Consider the following 27,805-nt stretch of genomic DNA (forward strand, 5'->3'; position numbering starts at 1 on the left):
CATAAAATATCAAAACAAAAAAGACAAAACACACAAAAAGGGACCACATACACGGAGGACAACAAAAAAGACTGTTCACGCTATCCCCACTTTGCAAGATATATGTACACACGTCTATCTACCAGCGGAAGTAGATGCAAAGCTTGTCAACAAAGATGGCCAATCCACTGGTTTCAAATAAATGTCTCTTTCTGATCTCTCTCTTCTCCATGTCCCTCTTTCTTGATCATTATATAATAACTTGCATTATAGCATCAGAAGATCAGTATCCACAATCCCAAGAATCTGACAGAGTAATAAAACTACCAGGCCAGCCTCCTAGCCCACCAATCTCCCAGTTCTCAGGTCACATCAATGTTGATCCAGGAACTAGGAGGGCCCTCTTCTACTGGTTCTTTGAAGCTCAGTCTGAGTCGTCCAAGATGCCTCTACTTCTCTGGCTTAATGGAGGTTAATTTGCTAGCATCGGCTAGTTTTACTAAAATCAAGCTTATTATCTGTTGTTTACTGTAAAATCTTGCTTCAGTTATATATGTATATAGATGTATGCATTTCTCTTTGTTTGTATGTGAATCATTTATATTTTGATCTTTCTTTGCCCAATTGTGTCTTTGAAGGACCTGGATGTTCCTCAGTTGGGTATGGTGCAGCTGTGGAGTTGGGACCTCTTAGAGTTGACAAAAATGGAGTTGGCCTTCACTTCAATAAATATGCTTGGAATAAAGGTCCTTAACATTATATTGCAATCCTATTTTGGTTATCTAAAAATCAAAAGGGCCATCGTAGTTTATTTTAAGCTTGGAAATTCTACCCTGCAGAAGCCAACCTATTATTTGTGGAGTCACCGGTTGGAGTAGGGTTCTCTTACACCAACACATCTTCTGATCTCACCAAAGTACTGGATGATGGCTTTGTGGGTAATTCACCATTTTCTGCCATGTTACATGTATTATCAAGTTGCCTTATTATATACTAGCTAATTACTTCTAATCCCTAATCTTACTAACTAGCTGAGGATACCTACAACTTCTTGGTGAATTGGCTGCAAAGATTTCCACAGTTCCAAACCCATGATTTCTTCATCGCAGGAGAGAGTTACGCAGGCAAGTAGCTGCTCAACTTAAACTCTCTCTCTCTCTCTCTCTCTCTCTCTCTCTCTCTCTCTCTCTCTCTCTCTCTCTCTCATTGTAGGATTAACAGTAATCCTTATTTTGCAGGCCACTACGTTCCGCAACTCGCGGAGCTTGTGCATGACCGGAACAGGGATAGAACTAAATACCCAATGATAAATCTTAAAGGTTTTATAGTACGTGAGCCCCACACTTCAACACTAAGTTCCATACAAGCACTGATATTTTAATGTTCGAATTCGTCAAGTACTCGTGCATGCTTTTACAAATGATCAAGATGAGCATGCATGCAATGTACATACCATGCACATGATGGAGTTGTTATTGAAGTCACCCTATATATATTGTGTATGTATATAGAACTGCTACAAATATAAAGAGATTACATAAAAGTAAATTCATAAACTAACATGATTTCACGTGCATTAGATCCACTTTACACTAAAAGCAACTTACAATCTGACGTACTGCATCAAAATACGTTAGTTTGTGAATTTAATGTAATCTTTTAGCTAAAGTATTTCTATACATGTATATATACATATATATGCATATATGTATGTCATGTGTGTATGTGTGTGTAACAAATGAAATCGAGAGAAGAGAAACTACCGAGAGTAAATGAAGCCAAACCACTGACTTTTTTATATGACGATCGAACAAATTATTCACTTTTTACCACTCTAGCTAACATCTGTACATGATATGCAGGTGGGAAATCCAGAAACTGATGATTACTATGATTCAAAGGGTTTACTAGAATATGCTTGGAGCCATGCTGTCATATCAGACCAGCTCTATGACAAGGCTAAAACAGTGTGTGATTTTAAGAGCTTCAACTGGTCTAATGAATGTAACAGTGCCATAGACCAAGTCTTTGAAAAATATGCAGAGATTGACATCTATAACATTTACGCCCCTTCGTGTCTCATCAACAGCAAATCTTCATTGTCTCATAGCAGCTGGCCGCCGGACAGCGTCCATTCACAGATCATTAAGGTGAGACCAGAAGTACTGTCTTTTTCATTGTCTTGACAAACTATATTTATACGAGAGCATGCAGCACAGAGCCAATTATATGCATTAACTTTTAATTATGGTTCATGAAAAAGGTGAATAATCATGGGTTGAGGAGGTCGAGAGCTTTTGGAGGCTATGACCCATGTTTTTCCACGTATATAGAAGAGTATTTCAACAGGGCAGATGTTCAAGCATCCATTCACGCAAACAAAGGAAGAAATTCTAGTACAAAATGGATGGTCTGCAGGTAAGTATATAGATTTGGATTATTAATGCTAGCTACAAGTCTCAAATGTACAAGTATCGTATAAGCTTGTTGTAAAAATGTGAGTTCCATAAAAAAAATGAAATTTTTAATACTTTTTTATTATGAGATCCACTTTTTTATAAATGATTTACACGGGATTTATATATTTGAAACTTGTATATATATCATTTATCATTTCTAAACAATAATTATTTTTATTTTTATTCAGTAATTATATCCATGGGACATACAATTTCACCGTCTTTTCTCTCCTATCCACCTACACCAAACTCATAAAGGGTGGCCTCAAGATATGGATTTACAGGTACATAAGATTTACTGGCAAACTTAATTAATATATTTCTTTATTATCTCAGTCTATTTAGATTGTGTTTGGTTCTCAAATTCAGTTGAGTTTAGTCTAATTTTAAGCTGAATCTAACATTCGAACATCCAACTCTCAAATTATTAAACTCATCCGAACTGAAAACCTTCTTACACGTGAAACTCATAATTTTTTTAACTTAAAACATCTTTATACGTGGAATCTATAACTTTTTTTAATTTCTCATAAAAAAATATTAAACTCATCTTGACATTTAAATACACTTTAAATTCAATTTAGATGAATCTCGCATAACTTTATCTACTCTCAACTTATTATTATTTATAAAATATTCAACTCATTTAAATTCAATTCAATAAAACTCAACTCAACGTATAAACGCAATCTTAAAATTCATCAATAACTTTATCCCAAAGAAAAATCAATTTCTCTCTCTCACACTCTCTCAATGAAACACGTCATGTCGAGATGAGCCCTTGGGAAAATAATGCAAAAACAAACCGACAAAGCATGGTTTGACTTTTCATAGGCTAGGTACGTAGGTGCTCACGTGTATGTTATAAACTCCTCAATGCCCAACATGTTTTTTTTTTAAATAAAAAAATATCACGTAAACATTCTAATTAGTTCGGAAAGGTGGGGATTAGGAGAGCTGGAAAAAGAAAAAAGAAAATAAAAATATGAGAAAAACTCGAACTAAGAGATCAATAGCCTGTATCTTATATTTTCTAAAGATGGTTATAACTTATAGACTACAGTCAATCAACCTTCCCGTGATTGTGTCACGGTTCATCTGTATAAAGGTCAATACGGGACTGAAAATATCAATTTAATAATTTGTACCAGTCAAATAGATTATAAGTTTGCGACAGTATTTTTTGTGAAAAAAAAGTAAACTTTATTATAAAAAAAATAAAACTTATTATTCTTTTAATGAAATTCACTATTTTCTAAAAAAATTCAACAAAATTTATCAATTTAAAAGCGTTATCCGTTCACAGGGAGACTAGTCTTCGTGAGCTGCTGCAAGCGGGGGGGGCAGGAGGCTTTTTTGGCGTGAATAAAACGAAGATAACTGTGACTTTTTTCTAGTTCTGAACAAAAACTATTTTGTCTAGGCCGGCCAAACATGCATGCTTGCTTTTGACAGCTTTTTGAATTCTGACTATGTTTGCTATTTACTAAATTTTTAAATTTGATTTAGAAATATTAATTGGTTGGGTTTGACTGGTGGTAACAGTGGGGACACAGACGGCAGAGTGCCAGTCATTGGGTCACGATACTGGATTGAGTCTCTTTCACTTCCCCTCAAATCTCCTTGGCATTCTTGGTATCACAACCGTCAGGTTCATTCACTATCCTTATTTTTTTAATATAAATAATGTCAACACATTATCATCTTATTTTTATTTAAAATAAGATACATTTATTATTATTAAATAATAAAAAAATATATAATAAATAATTATTTAATAATAATAAATATACCGATCGTACTTAATGTGATAAAAATAAAATGATTACATAGTATATAGAATTTTCTTTTTTATATATTTTGTTTTTCCAACTACTTTTTTACAACAATGGGCTATTCTCAATTTTAAAAATATTTATTAAGGGCCTTATCTTTTCTCCCTTTTATCCTATTCCATTTTCAAGGCCCAAACCTCAAACTAAGGTCTCCAAATTTTGTGAACCCAATCCCCAGTCCTTGGGCAATGATTTGGTATTTCAGTTATTTCAGTTTGGAAACCCAATCACATTAAATTATTTCAGTTCACTTTTAAAATATTTTTATATGGGATAAAATATTTTTCATATTATTATAGAAATAGAAAAGAGACGAGAAGTGAGTATATATAATAACCATATCTGACGCATAACTGTTGCGAAAAGCGCTCGTAGAGATAAGAGAAATTTGCATCCTCCTTTGTATATATTGTTTGACAAATTTACACATTCAAATTATCAAAAGTTGATACCTTGCACTATTTCTAAAGAATCTGCCATCAAGTTGAGTAATGCCTCTTTGATATATCTTAATGGTCATAATTAAATGTGGGTGCAAAGTGTCAATTCTTGGTAATTTGAGAATCTAACATGTCAGTTTTGATAGTTTGATGTAAAAAAAAAAAAAAAAATAGCTTAATTTGAGGGTGGAGTGTAATTTTCCATATATATATATATATAGTTTAAAGCTAAAATGAATTTTGATTGATATTGCGGCAAATAAAATACAGGTGAGTACTGACATGTAGAGAAATGAATTTTTTATAAGTTTTTATTAAGTACATTTATCATTTTTCAAATGTAGGTTGGAGGGAGGATAGTGGAGTATGAAGGCATAACATTTGTGACAGTGAGAGGGGCAGGTCATTTGGTACCTCTCAACAAGCCTAGTGAAGCTCTTTCCCTCATTCACTCTTTCTTGACTGCTCAACCTCTCCCTATCCATACATGACCTTTTTAATTTTTTATTCTAAGAAGGATTTTGATGATTCTAATTTCCAACTTAATTGGATCAAATCATGTATAAGATGTAACATGTTGTTGGGAGCCATTCCCACATAGCAAAAGTTCACTTTTGCACCAATCAACAGCTGACACGTGGTATTTTAATTCCGCTTCAACCATTCGATTTAGAAGTTATAAAAACATAAAAATATTTTTGAAAATTTAAACGTAATTAAAATAAAATAAGAACCAAATATATACACAAGAAAATGAAAAGAATCTCTGTAAAACTTTCAATAAATATCAAACTCTGAAAACAGAGGATGAAACTCATGAACTCCTTAAAGATGTCGTAGATGCCTAAAAAGTAAGGCCATGTCCCCCTTACATTCAACATCTTGAACGTTTTGTGTTGCTTGAAGAAGTCGATGATTGGTATATTAATGAGGGGTGGTGGGTAGGCCATATATCCTGTGTGCTCAATGACTTGAGGTACTAGAATTTGAACATTTTGATTGGATCAATGGAAACTGGGTAGATGGTATATACCAGGATATGACATAGGCATGCATGTTGTTTATATGCTGATTATATTTAGCCATTTTTTTAATGTAGCTTGTGCTCTAAATATTTAAGCTTCTCCAAACACTTCGTTTCTGTTTACAAATATACAAATTATTTTTTTTTCCACCCATGAAATCTCTCCACTGTTTGTACCCCCAAATTATACCAACAGTCCTACTTATAACCAAAATATATCTTTTATTGGCATTGATGTAAGTATGTCCCATTGCATTTTATGTCTCATGTCATGTGTTCAAACACCTCTTGCAATTGTTATAACCAATATTAGAAATCCAATATTATTTCCTTGTGCAATTATGCTTTAGAAAAAAAAATATATTCATCATTCATTTTCTCATCGTTCCATGATGTGGTATTAGATGATAGGTTCACAAGTGAAATATAATAAATAGTTTTCTATAATCTAATGTCACATCATGAGATGTTGAGAGAATGATGAGAATTGAGATGTTGAATAGAATTACTCGAGATAGAATTTTGATCAAAGAATGAATCTTTCAAGATTTTTCGATATTGTTATTCTCTTACATTACAGAACGTTTTGTCTGACATCAAATTCATGTCCGCATCAAAATCAACATTCGCGGTATCTAAGAATTTGATTAATGTGTTAGTAAATGCTACTATATATATGTATATATAATATATATATATATAATATATATATATATATATATAAATATATATATATATATATATTTATATATATATTTGACTTCTCCAATTCAGATGCAATGCCATTATGCCAGTTTCGTATATAAATAGGAGATGATCACTTTAATTCATATGCTATATTGTAGTGTGTGTTTAATTCTCTATATAGATCGTATTAACATCACATTAATTCCATATTCTATGGCAGTTTAGACTTATTACCTAAGCACTTGATTAGATCTTGCTTTTTCCTTCTTGATTAAATTAACATTAATGATGGTTTAGTTTTATACGTACACGTACACACACACACACACACACATATATATATATATATATATATATATATATGTTGCTTATACATTTAAAGGATCAAGATATTTTAAGTCTTTTAGGATATACTATTGTGAGGGAGAGTCCATCCCAAAAGCGCCCAAGCCCAAAAAGACCGGGCTGTGGAGATCCAAGCTCAAGGAAGGAAGTTGGGAACCCCAAGCCAGATGATCAGTACCAAGTGTACCGTGAGGGAGAGCTCGTCCCGGAAGGGCCCAAGCTCAAGAAGACCGAGTTGGGGAGCCCCAAGCCCAAGGAAGGAACCTGGGGACACCAAGCCAGAGGATCAGTACCAAATGTGAGCCAATCCAGGATGGCCTATCGACGCTAAGTTCAGAGGTGCCAAGGGAACATCCCGGGGCTCAGCAACTTGTTGAACCCTATCACAAAGCACCAGACAGGACGTCCAATTGCACGCAGACTACAGCACATGCCTGGTCGTGGATTCGACAAACCTAGAAAGTAATACCCACATCATAAGAATGGCACAAGGCACACAAAAGGCAGATACCTAGAGGAATTTGTAAGTATGTACTAATTACTAAAGATTAAAGTCCCCAGCAAAATAATCAGTATGAATATGACAATGCAACATTGAGAACTGCAAGGGTGAAGGGGAGCGAAAATCCAAAGAGATATAGAGTTACCTATAGGGTTGTAAGAAGTTGGGAGCAAATTTTGATTATTCAAGACAATATATCTCCAATGTGGGTTGCCCAACAATCACTCTGCAGCGAGTTGGAAGAGTCAATTAGAGTCAAAATTGGTTCCAAGAACAAGCTAGTCCCCTGTGACAGGGAACCCGAATTGACTTTGTGGAGGGATCTTCTCTAGAAATTCTCTGTAGATTTGGGTGTTGTTGTTGAAGTTGAATGAGGAGGAGCCAATTCGGTGGATGAGGCGACTTATCCCAACCTTTGGCTGAAAATCTTCTACGAGTCCAGTGGATTCGAAATGCTAGGGGTCGAATCTGTGGATGCAAAGGCAAAGCTAGAGAGAAGGTGACCGAAGATTGCGACAATGGAGTGGAGAAGGGAAGATGGAGAAGGGGATTTCTATGTGAGCACTGTGATTTCGTGGCAAATGGAAGAGGAAATATGAGAAGGGGAAAGTTTTGGTGTGTTTTAGGTTTTGAAGGCCCCTTTGACATACCTACCGTTGGAACACATTAAACCGACTGAAAAAAATGACGCAACAAGTTAGAAGTCATTTGCGACAAAACCTTCCGATGCAATAGACCTAGATATTGCTGCAAAAAGGAAACACTACCCAATTAATGATAACAGCGGAAGTCGCTGTTAAAAGTGACCGGCGACTACAAAGTCGCTGCAAATAAAGATTGATTGCGGCGATTTCTATTACATCGAAATTAAAATCGCCGTAATAGGTCTGTTTTCTTGAAGTGCCACAAATGTGGTGCCAGTTTTGCAAGGCTGTACATAATGAAATTGACACTTTCACTACGTAGTTTGATGCTTGTCATACAGAACATCTTTGAGGAACCACGGGGCTAGCATCCTTCACGATGTCCGGGAGAGATTCTATAATTCAATATGATGTACTGATTATTGTAGATAGTTGTGATGATGTTTTGTTAATCATCTTCTAAAATTTGTTTTTTTCTTTCTAGGCAGGTTTATGCATATTTAACAGCCATTAGAGCAACTTTAGGCGCTTCCTCTAGATACCCCAAAGCTGAGCCTTATAAAGTTAAGAGGGGTGGCAGCCATGTTTCCATTCATGGGCGGGGCGGGTTGAAACTTACTGTCAAGCTTCTTTATTCCTCAAGAATCATGTCATGCCATTGTTCATTGCAGAAACTAACAATTTATGAAGAACGATTAGAATCATTGGGATACATATTGAGACATAGATGATGCAGGGTTAAGGTTATGAATAATTCTTATCCATTCAAATCGAGGATGCAGCAAACATGTGCATGTCTACTCTACGGCCTCTCCAAACCACGTAAGTGCACTTACTTGGATCCTCTTAAGCAATAGCTATCATTGATTGAACCACATACTTGTTTTCCTTGCTCTACACCGAACTGTCCCAATCATTAATTTCCCATGCAAAGGGACACCTTTCTATCTTAGGATCATCACCCCCGAGACCTTCCAATTTCTATTAATTTGCACACTACAACGTCATCTGATCTGCCAAAATTATTTCTGGTCGGTTGCGTGAAGAATTTGGAAAGAGATTGGTAGCCTTTTAAATTGTAGGCACTTGTTTAGCATATTCTTTAAGAATAATATTTAAGTAATTAAGTATATTCTATTCTTGTTTTGCTCACAATACAGAGAGCAGAGCAAAAAGATAACCCATTCCCAGAGAAACAATAGCATATATCATATATCATTAATTATATATTTAGATACAAATATAATCAAAATAAAAGATCAACAAATCTCTACTAAAATCTATACCTTTTATAATTACACTAGTCTGTCCTGCAATATTACCTTCATCCCCAGCTCCTTTGCTTCATGATCTTCATGGCCATCAATTTTCCTCTCCTCCAACGAACACCGATATTGGAAAAGACTTGGACAAACCTGCTGGAGTCTTGAAAGTGATCCACCTTGCAGGAGGATCCTTTACATAAATCTCACTCAAAGGAATCCAAATCCAAAACTCCTTGGCCTTGACACCAGTCAGTTTCTTGATCTTGTTGGGCTCGAAGTAGGCAGTGACAACGGTGTCGTAGCAGACGAGGATGTTGTCGAATCTGTATTCTCTCTTCTGCTTGTGTTTCAGCCACACAAAACCGATTTCTTTCACGTACCCGCACTCCTCTATGTCTTCTAAGATTAGCAGACCATCCGGCAACCCCATTTCTGACAGCAGCAGCATGAACTTCTCTCTGCAAAGTTCATCCCCGTGATATACCTCGGCTTTCGCCTTTATCTCTGCTGTTACCAGAGACATCTTTCGACGTTTATGTGTGTGGGGAGCTGGGGGTGAGAGGTGGGGACTCTCACGCTTTGTGTAGTGGGCAGAATTAAGAGTATTAATATGGAGGAGAGGAGGGAGAGTCTGAATAAGGACCGTCAATTCTTTAAGGTGCTGGAATAGGAATCCTTTCCAATGTTTTCTTTTAAGGACACTTGCCCGGAAAATATATCCTGAAGAGCTTTATGGTTTGATCAATACAACATAAAAACTAGACTTTTACTTCAGCAATAAGCATTGATGAACGAAAAACTTTAGCCGTTACATAAAAATAAATCTATAAATTAATATGATTTGATATAATAAATTAAATTATAAAATTATTTTTATTATAAAATAAATCTATCGAATTCAAGATAATATAAATTTTTAAATTTATTTTTATGTAATATCTCTATATACGTAATAATCATCTTTAAAATTGTTTCACTCTTTCTATTTTTTCAGGCAAAATTTAATCACATGGTTCCGAAGAACTAAGGGAAGTACTGCTAGTTCACCCACATTTACTTGCCGACGATATAAAACACAAGTAATTATTATTTTGAGTGATTGTCGGCTCAAGATTCTGAAAGACTACAAATATCTTTGTACGACTCTACCATCTGATTATATTCTTAATTCATCTAAAATATCTTAATTGATTAGATTTAGGATTGAGATTAAAATTAAAAATTAAATAAAATATTATTAAAATATAATTTTAATTTTAAAATTTAAAAAAATTAAATTATTTATTTTATTTTATATAAAAATTTAAAAAAATTATAATAATAAGATAAATTAAGATAAATTAAATTGAAACTTAGAAATTTGGAATAGCAAGTGAAAAATGCATAGGGTTGGAACTTTGAGGACATATGATACGGCATCAAGCCCATTTGCAAGTTTCCTTTGCATATCAAACACGTTATGCCTGACCTCATCACACTCTATGGCCCATTTGCCGCCCACAAGCCTTTTATTCTCTGAAGTTAAATCACAACCGATAATCTCCTTCGTCTGTTATAATTTCACTCGCTGGCATATCCTCCCTCCGGTTGTCGAATTCTTTTCTGATTCTCTCGCTTTCTTAATTTGTTTTGCGTAATTCTTAATTTCTGCAAATCTCTCAGATTCCCTTCCCAACAAAAGCCGGTTTCTCATAACCCCTATGTCTCAGACCCATCTCATTGGTCGATTAATTAGTATATGTTAAAACTGTCAAACAAGAGCATTTGAGGTTTCAATTGAAAGTCAAAGCCCTACTTGGATTCTCGGCATCAATTGAGATTTCACCGAATACCCATCACGTAATTTTCATCTGGTAAGCAAATCTTGGACCTCTCTATCGATCTTCACATTTGGGCATCCTCAAGTTCTACTTGTATCTTAGAGAAGAATTATGAATTCTCGAGGAGATGGGTTTTTCCCGGACGAAGTTATTCTTCAAATTCTTGCAAGACTGCCTGTGAAGTCCTTGTTTATGTGTAAAACCGTGTGTAAACTTTGGTACAGATTGTCTGCGGACAAGTATTTTGTCCAGCTCTATAATGATTTGTCTGTTAAGAACTTGATGGTATTGGTTGAGGTTTCAGAGGCATCAGACTCGAAATCTCGTTTGATTTGTGTTGATAATCTCAGTGGTGTTTCTGAATTTTCGTTGGATTTCTTGAAAGATAGAGTCAAGATTAGAGCCTCTTGTAATGGCTTGTTGTGTTGCTCTAGTATTCCTGATAAGGGTGTATACTATGTCTGCAATCCGATGACTAGGGAGTTTAGGTTGCTTCCTAGGAGTAGAGAGAGGCCAGTGACAAGGTTTTACCCTGATGGTGAGGCAACTCTGGTTGGTTTGGCATGTTGTTCCTCGAGTCAGAAGTTTAATGTTGTGTTAGCAGGTTATCACCGCTCTTTTGGTCATAGGTCGGATGGAACTTTTATATGTTTGGTTTTTGATTCAGAGTTGAACAGATGGAGGAAGTTTGTGTCTTTTCAAGATGACCATTTTACACATATGAAACGGAATCAAGTCGTGTTTGTTAACGGCTCTTTGCATTGGTTGACGGGTAGTTCGTGTATTCTTGTGCTTGATTTGCATTATGACATATGGAGGAAGATGTCATTGCCGGGTGAAGTGAGCTATGGGTCTGGGAATAGAATTTATTTGTTGGAATCCGATGGTTGCTTGTCCGTGATTCAGATATCAGATGCTTGGTTGAATATTTGGGTATTGAAAGACTATGAGAGGGAAGAATGGCATTTGGCGGATAGGGTGAGTCTTAGATGTGTCAGAGGACTTGTGCCTGGCATTTTCCCGATAAGTCAGACTGGTGAATATGTTTTCCTAGCTACTCATAAGCAGGTATTGGTTTATCAGCGGAAGAAACGAGTGTGGAAAGTGATGTATTCTGTGAATAACAGCTCTGCGCTCCCATTGTGGTTCTCAGCACATGCATTTCGAAGCACAATATTCTCTTGTTATTAGGTGTGGACTACATCTGCTGAACTTCTGTAAATGAAATTCTTATTGCAAGCACCAATTGGCCAATTTTATTTGTCATAATTGGATGATATGACTTATTCACCGTAAGCTTTTCAGTTTTAGCTGTTGGCTTTGGCTTGGATCTCCTCACTTTTGCAATGAATGACAGTGAGGCAGTTTTCTTCTTGGATTTATGAATTAAATTTTCTTTATTGCTCAGCTTGAAAGAGAAATAAAAGATGCTCTTTGTGAAAGTTGATCATTACCTCTCGTTGTGCATATATTCCTGGCTCGTTTTCGTAAGTAATGTTCCTTGCTCAACTTACTCCAAGGAATCTCAGTTCACCTTCACTTGATAAGCTATTACTCCAGCACGTTCCCATGTATATAGTTCAATGCTGCTAGGGCTCAATGTTTATTTAGTCTGTTTCTCATGGCTTTCATGAAACATCAAGATCCTAAGTTCACATCTCAAGGCTTTGATTCTCTCATTGGTAACTTTGAGATGATTTTGTGATTGATCTCTTTTGCATAAAGCAAGTGTATGTAATGTCATCTCTTTTGCAGCTGTGTTGCAATGTTTACTTTTAGCCAGATAGGGTTATTTCTCACAAATAAGAAACTTGGAAAAATTGTTGATGTTGCTATTCCTATCCAACATCGGGAGATTTTGAAAGTGTTCTGGGATGCTTTCAAATGAGATATTCGCTTTATTCAACGATGTTGATTGTAGAAAATGTATGAGGTCTAGTTATTTATTGGCCTATTGCGAATTGACCATGGAGACATTAGTTTTGGATCAAAAGAAAAGTAGCATACTAGTATTCTTCTCTTTTCCACTTTCAACATTGTACCAGCAGAACTTTACATTGGCAGGATGCAAGTGGTTCAAATTGCATCTAATGGAGCTTGTTCGTTGACTTACAGGATGTGTATTTGTTAGAGTCACTTATAGCCACTAAATCAGGAAACACGTGATTTCATCTCAAAACCCTCTTTTTTTTTCTTTTTTCCTTTTTTTTTTTTTCTTTTTTTTTCTTTTTTTTTTTTTTTTTTCAATTTTATGTGGGTGTGAAGTAATGTATCCCAAAACCTGCTCCAATTCTAATGCTGTTTTTGTTAGGTTAAAAGATCTTTTAGATTTTTCAAAAAAGTTGTTACTTGTAAGTCTGATATGTCATTCGTTAACAGGTTAAAAATATCAATAATTGTCCTTTAGGATCTATTTCAGTGCCGTGTTGAATGAGTCAGCAACAGATACAATTCATAAAAAGAAATGATTTTTAAAGAAGTGCGTAACCACGTTCAATTTTTTGAAAAAATTAAATAAATATGAGATTTATGTAAAAAACTTAATTTTTTACTAATAAAATCTACTCTTCTTCAAAATGATTTTATAGTATTTACACACTTTATAATTATATATAACATTACTCGACAAGGCCGGCTCAATACCAAGGCAAGTCAGGCAATTGTCCCCCACTACTCAAGGCCTCTTAAGAAAAGATTTAATGGCCTCTATTAAGAATTAAAGGCCTGCTCAGTTTGGATTAAGAAATATTTTCAATCAATTTTATTTTATTATTATAATTTTTGTAAATTTTCATATAGAATGCAATAAACAATTCAATTTTTTTAAATTTTAAAACAATAATAATATTAAAAAATAATATTCTAACAATATTTTATTTAATTTTTAAATTTTATCTCAATTTATCTTATTTCAACTCATTATCCAAACCTAACCTACTTCTTAAGAAATTATATTGATATTAAAATTATTTAAGAAATAATATTAGAAGCCCTCGAGTAAGAAGTTCTCCAAAAAAAAAAAAGAAAAAAAACTAGGATGATTATTAAGAAATAAACACTTCAGAGAAAACTATTTCTGATTTTTTATTATAGATAATTATTAATTATTAACCTTATTAGTTATGTAAGAGAAAAGATTGTCAGTGTAATTAAGAAAAAAAAATAGATGAAGACAACCCAATCAATTTAAATTCAACTGCTTCTGGTGTTGGATCAATCCAATCTATTCAAATAACAATTTTCTGGCCTGAATCTCCGTTTACATCTCTGTTTAGAGTCAAACCATGCATTGATGGAGCAACGCCGTTCCCCCGACCTACAAAGAAAATTCCTTAAGAAATAAGCTTCAAACAGGTCGGAGTGTCTTTTCCCATTTTACACCATCCAATGAAATTAAAATATGTAATAATTTCACGAGACTTAATATAAGTGTAAGTCAGGTGAAAACCCTCTTTTCAGCTCATCGTCTTCTCTCCCACAAATCTCCCTCTTCTTAATCTCAAAAATTTTCTTCTTCTTCTCAACCCATTATCTCAACCTAGTGGTCTCAATTCATCGGAAGTTTGGTCTCTCTCCATCGTTCTATGCATCATCTCAACCTCGACAATCTCCCTCCTCTCAACCCATCGTCTCAACCCATTGAAAACCTCAATAGAGATTCGTCGAACCCATCTCATCTCCGTCGAAATTCTCCGTTCGTCGAACCCATCTTTTCGTCCGTGTAACCCGTCTATGCCCAAAAGGTAAACTTGTACTCCTAGGTGTCAGCAACTCATGATTATGTTAGAGTACAAATTTAGACACAATCTAATTTTGTTCATCCTTCTTTAGTGACATCATCACCTTACACCCAATTTTTATTTCTACAGCCTAGGGCCTTGCTCTTTCTTTAAGTTTAGAATTATGACGACGGAATTCTTCTCTTAAACACACATATTATATCCCAATTAATGATCTGTCTACGTTTGACATTGGCAGGATGCAAGTGGTTTAAATTGCAACTAATGGAGCTTGTTCGTTGACTTACTTTTTTTCAAAACGACGCAATGAGATTCATATAAAAATAATAATTTATTAATAGTTGACTCTATTCTTTTTCAAAATGATTGCGTGGTATTTACATACTCCACAATTATATGTACCATTACTTGGCAAGGCCGGCTTGATGCCAAGCCAAGTCAGGCAATTGTCCCCCCACTACTCAAGGCCTCTTAAGAAAAAATTTAATGGCCTCTATTAAGAATTAAAGCCCTTAAACTTCCTAAGAAATTAGATTGATATTAAAATTATTTAAGAAATAATATTAGAAGGCTCGAGAAAGAAGTTCTCTACAAAAAAAAAACTAGAATGATTATTAAGAAATAAAAATTTTTGAGAAGACTATTTCTGATTTTTTATTATAAATAATTATTAATTATTAACCTTATTAGTTATGTAAGAGAAAAGATTGTTAGTGTAATTAAGAAAAAAATAGATGAAGACAAACCAAAGCAATTACAATAGTTAGTCTGTAATTATTAAGAAAAAAAAAAGAATTTATAGTATTTATATTCAACATGATAGATTATTACATTATTATATCGGAATAAAAATGGTCTTTTAAAGTCCTGGTCTTAGGCCTCAATTTAAATTCAACTGCTTCTGGTGTGGGATCAATCCAATCTATTAACTGTATTCTTGAAAGCTAGGCTTCCACTATAATGGGCGCAAGTGAAGAAAACATTGGTTGCTTTCAGATGTTAAGTTGAACTTAGCTAAGCTCAATTTTTTATGAATATCAGTAAATTAAGTAATGAATAAAGTTATGTAAAGTTCATTTAAAATGAGTTTAAAGTGTACTTAAATGTTAAGATAAGTTTAATACTTTTTATGAGAAGTTAAAAAAGGTTATGAGTCTCACGTATAAAAATGTGTTAACATGTGTAAGGAGGTTTTGAGTTGATATGACTTTAGTAATTTGAAGGTAATTTGAGAGTTCGATATTTAGATGTTATGCTCAGTTTAAAATTATATTGAGTTAGGTTAAATCTTACATCCAAACGCAACCTAAAAAATTAGAAAAAAAATTAAAGTCAAATAACAATTTTCTGGCTTGAATCTCTATTTACATCTCTGTTTAAAGTCAAACCATGCATTGATGGAGCAACGCCGTTCCCCCAACCTACAAAAAAAATTCCTTAGACATATGTTTATATGTTTTTTTTTTTATTATTATTATTAAATTTATTTATTTCTGTAGAGCATTTTGAATGGGGAAATACAGACTCCATTTTCTTTTTATAATCTCTTTCTCCTCATGTAATAAACAATTTAAGAGTTTGTTTGGATAGTGAGATAAGATGAGATGATTTTAGATGAATTGAATAAAATATTATTATTAAAATATTATTTTTTAATATTATTATTATTTTAAAATTTTTAAAAAAATTAAATTATTTATTATATTTTATATAAAAATTTAAAAAATTTATAATAACGTAATGAGATGAAACCATTTTAACATCTAAGACAATTTTGACAGTTAAAAGGCCCACCTTGGGTAGTTTTTGGGCATTAATTTGAGGGCATTTCACAAAGCCTCATTTATCAGCTACCAAATATCATGCTTATTACTGACTATGAGGTGGTACAGATTCCATAGAGCAGAAAGTTTTTAGGCCGCTTTCTCTCTCTGTCCAGGACCTATGAATTATGATATTCATTGGAGGCATCGCCAAAGCATCATAGGAGATGTAAGAAACATATAAAGAAAGGGAAACAAAATTGTCTATAGTTTCTACAATTTTTTTATAATTTTTATGTTGAAATTATTATTATTTTCACGTGTATTTGATTTTTCTAATCGATTTCTCCAATAAAATATTTTAAAAATCATTCGTAGAAACTAATAAATGATTTTAAAAAATAAACACACTTCAAATACGAGAGAGATATACAAAAGTGAAATTAACAATATTTTTATTGCTATTTGCGATTATTTTTTAAAGAGTACTAAATACTTCATTACTATCGTGAAATCCATTTTAATTACTTTGATTAAATAGTTTCATACTTTCATAAAGATATAATTTTTAATAAATATCGTGAAATTATATCTTTATGATTAAAATTCATAAAGATATATATATATATATATATATATATATAATCTCATACCATAATTAAGCTTTGAAAATCTAAGAGGTGGATCAAAGAAAAACAAAGTCAGAAAAGGAAAACAAATAAAAGAGAACAGTGTTATTCTTTATTTTACATTTGATTATTTTTAGTCAAATTTATTGATGTGATACATTTTAAATGATTTATTATATTAATTATTTAAATGGGAGTCAATGAAAATGTGTGATATTCCAACATATGATTAAATACGATAAAATTTAGAAACACAATTGCTAAAAAAAAAAAGGGGACAGCTCTGCTTCCTACCATACATGATAATGTGATATATAAGTGTACAGCCCTCAGCCCCAAGGCAAGCTGTTCCCAATCCGTGACCAGAATATGGACAGGCAGTCAGCCAAACAGGTCCACATTCAAACATCACGGATGAGTCAAGAGAGGAACTCCTTTGCTCAGAGCCATGAGACTGTGAAACTCCCAGATTTCTGACAACTATATATATATGCACAGCCTATTTTTGCCCTGTTCAGCCAACGTGCCCAATTAGAACAAGATTGTGTAGTGTAATAAACAGTATCAATACACAGATTATCAAGAAAAGCCCAGAAAAGACTGTTTCTTTGGGGCCTATTTTCACTTTGGAACGCACCTGAACTTGGCCGCGGCTCAGGTACGTCTTTATTTGCTTCCTTTCTTTTTCCTTTGAATAATTGCAAGATTTCTTCATCTGGGTATCGTTCAATTTCTTTATATATGTATTTTCTCAACGTTACTTTCCATGTTATATCATTTTTTTCATTACTGCAACATTTTTATTCATTATTTGGAAGTGGGTTCTTTTATTGTTTCTGTTTTCTTGAAAGAAATTTTTTGTTTGGTTCTCAAATGGTTTTCATTTTCTTTTTTAATTTACATTCTTACAATATTTCTTGTTGTTCAGGATAAGAATATTGTTTTTTTTTTTTTATTTCACATGAATAATCATGTACAGTTTTGTGTTAGATTTCGTGGAGAAAGGAGTTAGTAAGACTAAATTAATTTTTTCGTTTGACATGAATTTTCAATTTTTCTGGCGTGAAATTATCTGTTTTGGGTAATACTTAATTAGCCATGTGGCTTCTCCTTGTTCATCAGGATTCTGTTAACATTCTATGTTGATTTCTGTTATGAACTTACTGGGCAGAACTTACCTTTAAAAATCGGCTTACAAGAGAAGGGTGCTTAGGGGCTTATAAACTACCAACTAATCACATACTTAGTCTACGTGGGATCGTAACAACCACCACCATCCGCAGCCGACGTCCACGACGGTCCTGGCACTCACATGGGCCCGGACGAACATTGCCATGCCGGCATCACCCCCCGTGCTGCACGATTGCAATCGTGCCAACATGGACTGCATACGTGGGATGGCTCTGATACTATTTGTTATGAACCCACTAGGTAGAACTCGCTCTTAAAAACCGGCTTACAAGGGAAGGGTGTCTAGGGGCTTATAAACCACCAATCAATCCCATACTTAGTTGATGTGGGATCGTAACAATTTCTTTTCTTAGCTTAGTATCACCTTCATATAGACATTATAGAACTTTGCCCATGGGTGGAGGGATCTGCCTTCCACCATGGGTGAGTATTAACAAACTAAAGGCTGACCCTCATATCACGAGTTTTCATACTTTCATTGCTAGATATGCAGGTAATCCTTTATTATGATTTATTATGCATATATGCTCTTAATTCTTGTATCACAGTGTCTATTTAGTAAACTTGGTAAACTGCCCTTTTGTTGACAGGTTGTACTTTTCGCCCTAGCTAGCCTATGGCTCTATTTGTGTGGATCAGAAAATACTGAACCTGAATCCCTTTGAAACAATATCACAAGACTTATTACGTCATGGCTCGAAAAGGTAATCAACAAAAGAATGGGGTGGACCACCAGACACTAGACCACAAAAGAAGAGGTTCAGCTTCAGGGTTTAATCCCAAAAATATTAGAGGGCGGGGAAAACCACAAGAGGCAAAGGTGTTACCTGGAGAAGAACTCCCAAATGGTAGCCAATCAAGCAATTTTGCTGAGATTGTGAATGAAGCCAATTATCCAAGAGATGAAAGCAAGAGTGCACAAAAATCAGAGAATATGTTGAGGGAAGAGAAGCAAGGAATGGATGCAATGCAAGGTCCAGAGCAACCAATGTCTTCTGGGAGTGATTTAGCAGATTGCATTGGAAATATTGGAGCATCAGCTGAAGAACAAAACGGGATATTAAATACTAACCAAGGTCGAAAACATACAATAAGTAGCCCGGCATTCTTGCCTAATGGTTTGAATATTAGAAACATGATAGAAAATGTTAAGTCTTCAGATATTTTAGTGCTTAGAAGCTTGAGGGCATTCGTGGTGTTAGTCTTCAAGGCAGCTAGTGAATGGCTAGACAGGCAAAGACCGTTGTTTATGACTCTCAAAACCAAAATGTTGAATGCTTGTGACTATACCAAAACAAAGATTGAGCAAGTGTATCCCATTGTTTTGAAATGGCTTATGCATTTTGGGAGCATAATGCTTCTTATATCAATGGTTTGGTTGGAATGTTTTCTTAGAGGCATTGATTCCTTCTTACGCATGGGGACAACAGCCTTCTTCTCAGTTATATGGTTCAGCATTTTCTCAGTAATTGCTATGGTTGGGATGCTCAAGTTTCTTATTGTTTTGGTAAGTCCTGTTTATGTTTGAGCCAGCAAAAAACTTGGTGCTTCATTAATGATTGGGTTCAGCTCATAAACTAATTGAAGATAAGATACTTCTATATTTCAGTCCTTTTTTTCCTCCGATCTTTGCAATTTATTCTGTTTGTTATTTTTATGATTTTGAGATCGGCACAAAAAAAGAAAAAAGAAAAAAGAAGGATTACTGATTCTTGAGAATCCTGATTTTCCATATTGAATTAGTTATTGACCCTTTGGATATTCCTTGGTATCTCAATTTCCTCATCGTTTTTCAGTGTACTTACTGTTTATTTGTGCAATAGTGGAGATTCCTGAAATGAGTACTGCACCTCTCCTTTGTGTTGTGGTTGTATTTTGGAGTCTGGATGATGGTTTGTTTTGTCCTACCTGAAAGATGATAGACCTGTTTTCTTTGTCCTATTTGAAAGATTTAATGCCTCATGTGAATTAAACAGGTTTATCATCTTTCAGATAGGATGCTGAAGCAAAGGCTTTATGCACTGAATTTTTTCGAATTTTTTCTTGTAAGTGATGTGTTTATCTTGGACTTTTGATTTTAAATGAATTCTTAGTTTATCAGTGAGATGGGTGTTATGGACATGAGATCATAGGAAATAGTTTTTTTTTGCTAGAAGCTTTAAAGAAACTACCGATACGGTTTGATCACCTAGTGAGTTGTTAAGTGGGATGGTGTTTTTGTATATTGAGGTGATACTGGAGTTGCAGTCCATGGTTATGCAGCCTTTTTATGCCTATTGACACATGTCTATTCTTGTTTGGTTATTAGGAGATGAACTTTGTAGATGCCACATGTAACTCATTATTTGTTTTGACCAACCTCAAACATGAATTGCTTTTCAAAATCCAGGCTAGGGTCTTGGGATCATGAACTCTGGCAAACATAAAGCAAAATATCCAGGTTTTGCACTTTAGCTTTCATTTTATACATTCATGAAAACCCCAAGGGGTTGGCTCAAGTGGTAAAGACCTTGGGTTTGGGCGTATGCTCCCCCTAGGTTTGAGGTTCAAATCCCCTTGGGTGCAAACAATCTCTAGAGGTCATCAGACTGGGGGATTTTTCCCTTGAATTACCCAAGGTGCACTTGCAGGAAACTCCTTGCCAAGGGCTTGTGCACCTCCGAGATTAGTCGGGATGCTGTTCCCGGACACTCGGTACCAATCAAAAAAATTTTGTACATTCACAATATGTAAAATTGAGGATTTAATCATGAAACCATAAGGGCTTAAAAGTTTGGTTGGGTTCTAGTCTTGACACTTTAGGTGATAGCATGATGTAAATGTGATTTCTGACATGTTTCACATGCTGCTATATCAAAACAGTGAGAAAGTGATGTAAGTACTCATTTCTATGCACTTTTTCAAAATGGTTGTCATGGTTACCTGTTTATCTCTTGTAAAATGCTCTCTCACAGTTCTCATTTCTGAGGAATTTGCATCAAGTGCTGTGCTTTTCTGGTTATATTTTCATCTCCTTACCTTAGCTATTGTACTTTTCATATTCTTATGTTCTCGTTATGTGTTATGATCAATCAGACCTTAGCTGCACTTATTGGTGTTTTTGTCGGGTTCACTCTAGCAATTTTGACTGTTGCCATTACTGGAACTGTTTTCTTGTGGTTTTATGGAAGCTTTTGGACAACAGCGCTTGTCATCTTCTTTGGAGGTGATTATCTTTCCTTACCATTCTTGTTTATCTGTATATTTGTTAGTTCTCTGGGGTTTGACATTGTTTAAAGCTCAGGGTTGGCATTCATGTTGAGCCACGAACGTGTTGCGCTACTAATCACCACGACGTACTCCATATATTGTGCTTGGGCATACGTTGGATGGCTTGGTTTGCTTATTGGTTTGAATTTTTCTTTTATTTCGAGTGATGTTCTGATATACTTCCTGAAGAATAATATGAATAAGCATAGAAGACCCAATAGGTTCTCAGAACAAGCAGCTGGAATGCAAGGTCAACCGGGGTTCTTTAATAGTGAAACGGAACATGCTTCGACTTCTGAAATTGACCCAGGGTTATCAGCTGATCGGAGTCCAGGAGCTCCGTCAACCAGTGGGGCTGATTCTGAGATAACTTCTGAAGAAGAAGTGGTTCGCTTGTTAAACTGCACCGATCACTACTCCGTGTTGGGCTTGTCCCGGTATGAGGACATAGATGTTTCTCTACTCAAACGGGAATATAGGAAAAAGGTAACTGGCATTCTCTGTTTGTTATAATTGGCTATACTTATTTTTTATGTTATTCCCTTGGAAGTTTCATTAGCATTATCAGCCTTGTATGCTGATATTCAAAAATGTATCTTGCAACTTTAAAGAGATCGGTTTATTTTTGTGCTGTTTCTTAACATCTTCTCATTAAATGTAAAGAAGATAAGGAGAGTATTCTTTTACTGACTCAGCTTTTTAATTGGCTCCAGGCCATGTTGGTCCATCCTGATAAGAACATGGGGAATGAAAAGGCTGCAGAAGCTTTTAAGAAACTTCAAAATGCATATGAGGTAAATCTTTTGGTTTCAATTGTCCCAAATTTTTTATGCTGTTTTTTCATTCCTGTCTGAATATATTGTTGTATTTATGATTTTTTTTTTCTAGGTTCTACTAGATACTCTGAAGCGAAAAGCATATGATGATGAATTAAGAAGGGAGGAGTTACTGAACTTATTCAGAAGGTTCCAAAATACTTCTCAAAAGGTATGTATGCATATGTTCCCACACACCCCCCCCCCCCACCCCGCGGCGCCTCTCTTAGCTGTCTGTTTGACAGATTTGGGTGTGGGAAACGGATACCCTATACCCTTTCTGCTTTATTTTCATATTTGTAATGCTTTTTTCATGGGACTGGATGCGGGAATCAATGAAAGGTTGAGAGATTTGCCTACAAAATGTGGAAATCTTGAGCACAAGGAGGTGGTGAATTTCAGTTCTCGTGCTCTAATAATAAATCAGATCACATGAGACAAGCATGCCCCTCTAACTATGAATGGAATGAAAGGCTGTTTTAACAATTTTAATTGTTCAAACTGACTTGACCAACACATTTGTTGGGAAAAAGGGGAAGTGATGGGTATTTCTTTATTGTTTAGATCAATACATTTGACCTAATTATGTGAACCAAACCTTTGGAATGGGAGTTCCTTAGACATCTGATATCCATCCCTCGTTTCATAGGAGTTGATTGGCCATTTCTGTCTGGAAATTTTTTCCTGCCAAATATCTCTTTGCTTGTACTTAATTTCAGATTTCCCACAATCTTACACTTGTTTGTTGCATTGCCATGAACATGGGTTTCAAAAGGGAAGGTGATCTGATGCAGCAAATTAATTAATGTTGAACTTGTTAGCCATGCCCTTTTGATCTTCATTCGGCATGTGTCTAGTTGAATTTCTTTGGATTTTGCATTGAGGTTGTCTTTTATCAGATTACTTGGTGTAACACCCCCACTCCCCACGGTTAATAATAAAGTCATTTTTAGAAATTCTCGGGGAAGCCGGAGTGCTACTATTTAACTTGACTGAAAAATATATATATTTTTTTTATTCTAAAGAAAGTGTCTGGTACGAAGATTCCTTATAATATAATCATTCTTTATTAAAAATGCTGAAATCATAAAAGAGAGTACGTGGAAGCATTTATTAAAATTTCTCGAAATCTATGCTATAAAATCTTAACTTAACATATGTGTAAATGATCTAGACCACTGTCACACCTCCCTAGACTAAGTCCCGTCCTGCAGCTCTACCTTCATAAATATTTTAACCTAGGGTGGTTTAAAAACAGAAAACAACTAAAATGAGTCGATGACTCAGTAAGAAACCCATCTTAATGTAAACATACTTAACATAAGGTTTTTCATAAAATATTTTATGCTGAGAATTTAAAATTATGAATGTTCATACGTATGCTATGACATGCATGACTTATCTTACTTATCATGCTGGCCTACACACTTAATCCTGTATGCAAGGTTGTGCACTAGCCCCATATCCTGCGGCCGTAAGGGGAGCTACTAATAGTATTCTAGCATACTATGGTGGACCATGCTTAGCTGATAAATCGCATTGGTACCATGCATCTAAATGGCCATCTGATCAACTGGTCTGAGCTTATCACACACTTGATCTTATGAAAACTTACGTGTCTTATACAACATGAGATGCATAATACATACATAACTATAATATGCAGAATGAAACACGATGAATGATGTGCTTGCAAATGCCAAATATCATGACATGTGTGGTATATAAACATTGGTATCCAAAGAACTGACTTTAATAATAATACATATAAGTAGCTAATGTATGCTAATCCTAATTTATGATTAAGTTACTTACCTCGTAGTGTTAATCCAATATTTCCAATATGAAATCGATCACGTGAACTAGAAAGAGAGAAAATGTGAGGGATACTGTGAGAGGAATGAGGCAGGCTATTGACGTGGTGAACGTGGGACACGCACCGTGCTGAACTGGGTATCTTGGGTTCAGCCATTGCACTTACGGAGATTTATGATTTTTTCCAAATAACACGGAATGGAATATATTTATAGAGAGATTTGGGAGATGGTGCCAACGAGTTCGAGTTGGACTCGGTCGCGATCATTCAAGAAGAGTTTGAATTTAAATTCATGATCTAGTAGTTCATTCAATGTAGGATTGGTAGTGATTGAGACTATAGGGGACTTCAATTTGTGATGATTTTAAATTGAAATAAATTTCTAATGGCTGATCTTTAAATTCTAAAAGGAATCTAATTCGTTCAATAAATAATAAATGACCCATTAAATATAATTTAGACCTAATAAAAATTATCAATATTCGGACTTTAGAATTATTAGGGCGGGTCGTTACACTTGGAGTACTAAATTGTGTGATTTTCATTGGGCTCTAGATTCTGAAGTAATCGAGGCTTTCTTTGTTATATCTTCTTGGATAAGTAAGGCGTGTTTTGTTATATCAAATCTTTTAACAGCATTGCACCCACTTTGGAGCATTTAGTGGTCTCTTGTTCTAGTTTTATCTGAGTCCTTTTGTCTCACTTAAGCTTTTGATGCAATTGATTCCCAGAATGGAGGGCATGGTTTCTTTACCTCTGGATTTGCACGCTCGGAGGCTGGTGGTGATCCTTCTAGAGATTCAAGGCAAATAGCCTGCAAAAAGTGTGGCAACAATCATGTCTGGTTGCACACCAAGAAATCAAAATCTCAAGCAAGATGGTGCCAGGTATTTCCTTTCCCTTTATCTCTATTCACGGTCTTCAATTGGAATGCATTTGTGTAAGCTGTCACTAAGTGTACTAACCACCTTGCATGACATGGCGTAGCTTTTTATGACCTTACTCTGGGAATTTTCCTTTTGAAGGATTGCAATGAATTTCATCAAGCAAAAGATGGTGATGGATGGGTTGAACAGTCTATGCAGCCTTTCTTTTTGGGACTGCTGCAGAAGGTATGTACCAGCAATCCATTTTGACCAGTAACCCGTACATTGTTAGTCACACCCCCCCCCCCCCCCCCCCCCCAAAAAAAAAAAAAAAGAAAAAAAAGAGGAAAACATTATTATAATCTTGAGCCTGAGCCATAGTATAGATATGAAAGTGGCCATGTCATTCATGGAGTATACTATAGAATTGGATTATGATTCTTCTTTTTATCTCAACGTTATGTAAGCAGGTAGATGCTCCTGTTGCATATGTTTGCGCTGATAGCAGGATATATGATGCTACCGAATGGTATATTTGTCAGGTATATTTTCATTAGCTTAACTGCTTTCTCTGAACCTATGTGCATATCCTCATGTGAATGTACCGTGGCTAAGACTATATAATGAAGAAACTATAAATATGTGATTGCACAACTGGATGCTGCAAGGTACCAGGTCATCCAAAATGGAACTTCTAAATCCAATTTTTTCTAGGCTTCCAAACATTATTTAAAATGACGTTCATGTATTTTAAGTTGAACAGAACAAAAACGTATGAATTACCCGAGGTGCACTTGCGGGAAACTCCTTGCAAGGCATGTGTACCCCTGGGATTAGTCGGGACAGTTTTCTTGGACACCCGATGCCAATAAAAAAAAAAAATCTGCATTTGAATACCAGCTACGTTTTGTAACTCTGCATCAAAGACAGTTGGATGATACAAGTGTTATTTTGGTGTCTAAATGCCGGCTTCATCCATTTTCAGAGGAGAGAAAAAATTCTGACCTATATCTAAAACTGGTGCTACCATTGAGTAAACATTTTGTGGCTAGGTGGAAGAATCTAGTTGATTATGCATAATGGGTAATTCAGGAGATGCTCACTTAGAACCACCCCACATGCTGAACCTTGCACCACCATCACACCTCCACATGGAAGTAGAAGGTATAATGCTCATCTTTTTTTGCAGGGAATGAGATGTCCAGCCAACACCCACAAGCCGAGTTTCCATGTCAACACTAGTGTAACCTCCAAGCATAACAGCGGAAAGGGAACAAGTTCAGGACAAAGGGGTGGTCAAGTGCCGGCATCTAATATGGAAGAGAGCATGACAGAGGAAGAATTCTTTGAGTGGTTACAGAATGCAGTGCAAGCAGGCATGTTTGATAATTTCAGTGGCAGTACCTCCAATGAGAGTCCGTCTGGCCGGACTGGAAGTGGCTCCAAGAGCGGTGGCGGCAATAGTGGCAGTGCCAACAAGAGAAAGAAAAAGGGAAAGAAGCAATGGTGATCACCAAAACTTTCGCAGCACAACCTTTGTAAGCATTTGCGGGCCTGTCACAGAAGGTTTATTGGCTTATAGAGCAACTTATAGTCCTTTTTTTTTTTATATATATGAAGAAAATGAAGGTCTAACTGTTGAAAGTTCAACCCCATTAATGCATGCCAGCATGAGTACTCACTCTCTTGAGCCTCCGTAATGCAAGAATTGTAGAGTGTTCTGTTTTCTCTTCCTTCATTGTCGATTTTCTTAGTTTTATTGTTTTATCTTTTTTCCTTCCCAACCCCACACCCACCCCCCCACCCCCCCGGCGGTCGGCAAGTTATTTGTTTTGAGTTTCTTTAGAGGTTACCTGTGAATCCAAGGAGGATCTCATTTCTCGTGGATGATGGGAATCTTGCTCAACCTACATAATACTTATTTGAGAGATCCGTCTTCAGTATTATTCACCACTTACAAAAGGAAAGCATGGATGCAAATCTCTTCTATAATCGGTTTAAATCAAATGTCTAGTAGTAGTACCACCCATACTTCAAAGGTCTGTAATAAACCTCTTTTCAGATAAAGGATTGGTTATTAATTTTAGAGTAGATGATGCAATATTCTTGTAAATAAAAACGGAGGATAGATGATGCAATATACTGAGTCCGAATAAAAGAGAATATTTTTCAGATAAATGAATTATGTTTTGGATCCAAGTAAAAGAGAATGACATGAAAGGCACATGAATCTTAAAAGTGATTTCCAATTAAAATGATAAATTGTTAATTATTTCATAGATTTATCAGTTAAAGGGTTTCATATTCATGAATATTATTAAAAATGATACAAATTTAAATTGAAAAATAAATATTTTATTAATCTAATTCCGTTTCCTAAATCATGTACCAAAACAAATCTATAAGCTTTGGTAAGGGTGAGTACCGATTTAATTGGAATCTGATTTCTATAAATTCAACTCCAATTCTGACTTTGTCAAAATTCAGATCTAAACTCCGACTACTCCAATTTGTGTAGGTTCTAATCTGATTCCGACTTGTTGGAGCATAGTCAGATTAGGACTTTCGCTTTGGGCTACTTTTTTTAACTTCATATTTAATCCATTTAAAAAAGATTTTTTCTTTGTGGGCTTTCAAATTTTAATTTTTCGAAAAAATTAAAAACTAAAAATAATCATTCACTGCTAATTTACTTCTATACTAATATCTAACTTATTTTTATACTAGACTTATACT

At 35.0% G+C, this 27,805-nt stretch overlaps 4 protein-coding genes across 4 annotated transcripts; 3 read left to right on the plus strand and 1 right to left on the minus strand.

The window, feature by feature from the left end:
- Positions 1-155: 155 nt before the first annotated feature.
- LOC121236977 (serine carboxypeptidase-like 33) lies at positions 156-5,204 on the plus strand. The gene is made up of 10 exons (XM_041133555.1): positions 156-450; positions 618-725; positions 819-917; positions 1,011-1,103; positions 1,218-1,306; positions 1,842-2,108; positions 2,243-2,397; positions 2,627-2,722; positions 3,984-4,089; positions 5,058-5,204. The coding sequence occupies exons 1-10, from the start codon at positions 156-158 to the stop codon at positions 5,202-5,204; spliced, it is 1,455 nt and encodes a 484-aa protein (XP_040989489.1).
- Positions 5,205-9,105: 3,901 nt separating this feature from the next.
- Positions 9,106-9,923, minus strand: LOC121238192. The gene has a single exon (XM_041135033.1). It carries the CDS (start codon positions 9,701-9,703, stop codon positions 9,278-9,280), a length of 426 nt encoding a protein of 141 aa, XP_040990967.1. The 5' UTR covers positions 9,704-9,923; the 3' UTR covers positions 9,106-9,277.
- A 774-nt stretch (positions 9,924-10,697) lies between these two features.
- On the plus strand, positions 10,698-13,179 carry LOC121238197 (F-box protein At5g49610). Its single transcript, XM_041135039.1, has one exon. It carries the CDS (start codon positions 11,112-11,114, stop codon positions 12,189-12,191), a length of 1,080 nt encoding a protein of 359 aa, XP_040990973.1. The 5' UTR covers positions 10,698-11,111; the 3' UTR covers positions 12,192-13,179.
- A 4,247-nt stretch (positions 13,180-17,426) lies between these two features.
- LOC121238209 lies at positions 17,427-26,796 on the plus strand. The gene is made up of 10 exons (XM_041135045.1): positions 17,427-17,790; positions 18,914-19,830; positions 21,399-21,528; positions 21,607-22,058; positions 22,286-22,366; positions 22,461-22,559; positions 24,935-25,090; positions 25,229-25,315; positions 25,540-25,611; positions 26,259-26,796. Exons 2-10 carry the CDS (start codon positions 19,015-19,017, stop codon positions 26,577-26,579), a joined length of 2,214 nt encoding a protein of 737 aa, XP_040990979.1. The 5' UTR covers positions 17,427-17,790; positions 18,914-19,014; the 3' UTR covers positions 26,580-26,796.
- Positions 26,797-27,805: the final 1,009 nt, after the last annotated feature.

Source organism: Juglans microcarpa x Juglans regia, chromosome 1D, assembly GCF_004785595.1.
Source record: "Juglans microcarpa x Juglans regia isolate MS1-56 chromosome 1D, Jm3101_v1.0, whole genome shotgun sequence".
In the NCBI taxonomy this organism is placed as follows: Eukaryota; Viridiplantae; Streptophyta; class Magnoliopsida; order Fagales; family Juglandaceae; genus Juglans; species Juglans microcarpa x Juglans regia.

What these genes read in the sequence shown, in the direction of transcription:
- LOC121236977 (XM_041133555.1), top strand. Translation starts at nt 156, where the DNA reads ATGGCCAATCCACTGGTTTCAAATAAATGTCTCTTTCTGATCTCTCTC. An exon ending in CGCAGGAGAGAGTTACGCAG is followed by an intron (nt 1,104 to 1,217) that starts GCAAGTAGCTGC and finishes CTTATTTTGCAG; the next exon opens with GCCACTACGTTCCGCAACTC. An exon ending in CTCAAGATATGGATTTACAG is followed by an intron (nt 2,723 to 3,983) that starts GTACATAAGATT and finishes TGGTGGTAACAG; the next exon opens with TGGGGACACAGACGGCAGAG.
- LOC121238192 (XM_041135033.1), bottom strand. Translation starts at nt 9,703, where the DNA reads ATGTCTCTGGTAACAGCAGAGATAAAGGCGAAAGCCGAGGTATATCAC.
- LOC121238197 (XM_041135039.1), top strand. Translation starts at nt 11,112, where the DNA reads ATGAATTCTCGAGGAGATGGGTTTTTCCCGGACGAAGTTATTCTTCAA.
- LOC121238209 (XM_041135045.1), top strand. Translation starts at nt 19,015, where the DNA reads ATGGCTCGAAAAGGTAATCAACAAAAGAATGGGGTGGACCACCAGACA. An exon ending in AACTTCAAAATGCATATGAG is followed by an intron (nt 22,367 to 22,460) that starts GTAAATCTTTTG and finishes TTTTTTTTCTAG; the next exon opens with GTTCTACTAGATACTCTGAA. An exon ending in TTTTGGGACTGCTGCAGAAG is followed by an intron (nt 25,316 to 25,539) that starts GTATGTACCAGC and finishes TTATGTAAGCAG; the next exon opens with GTAGATGCTCCTGTTGCATA.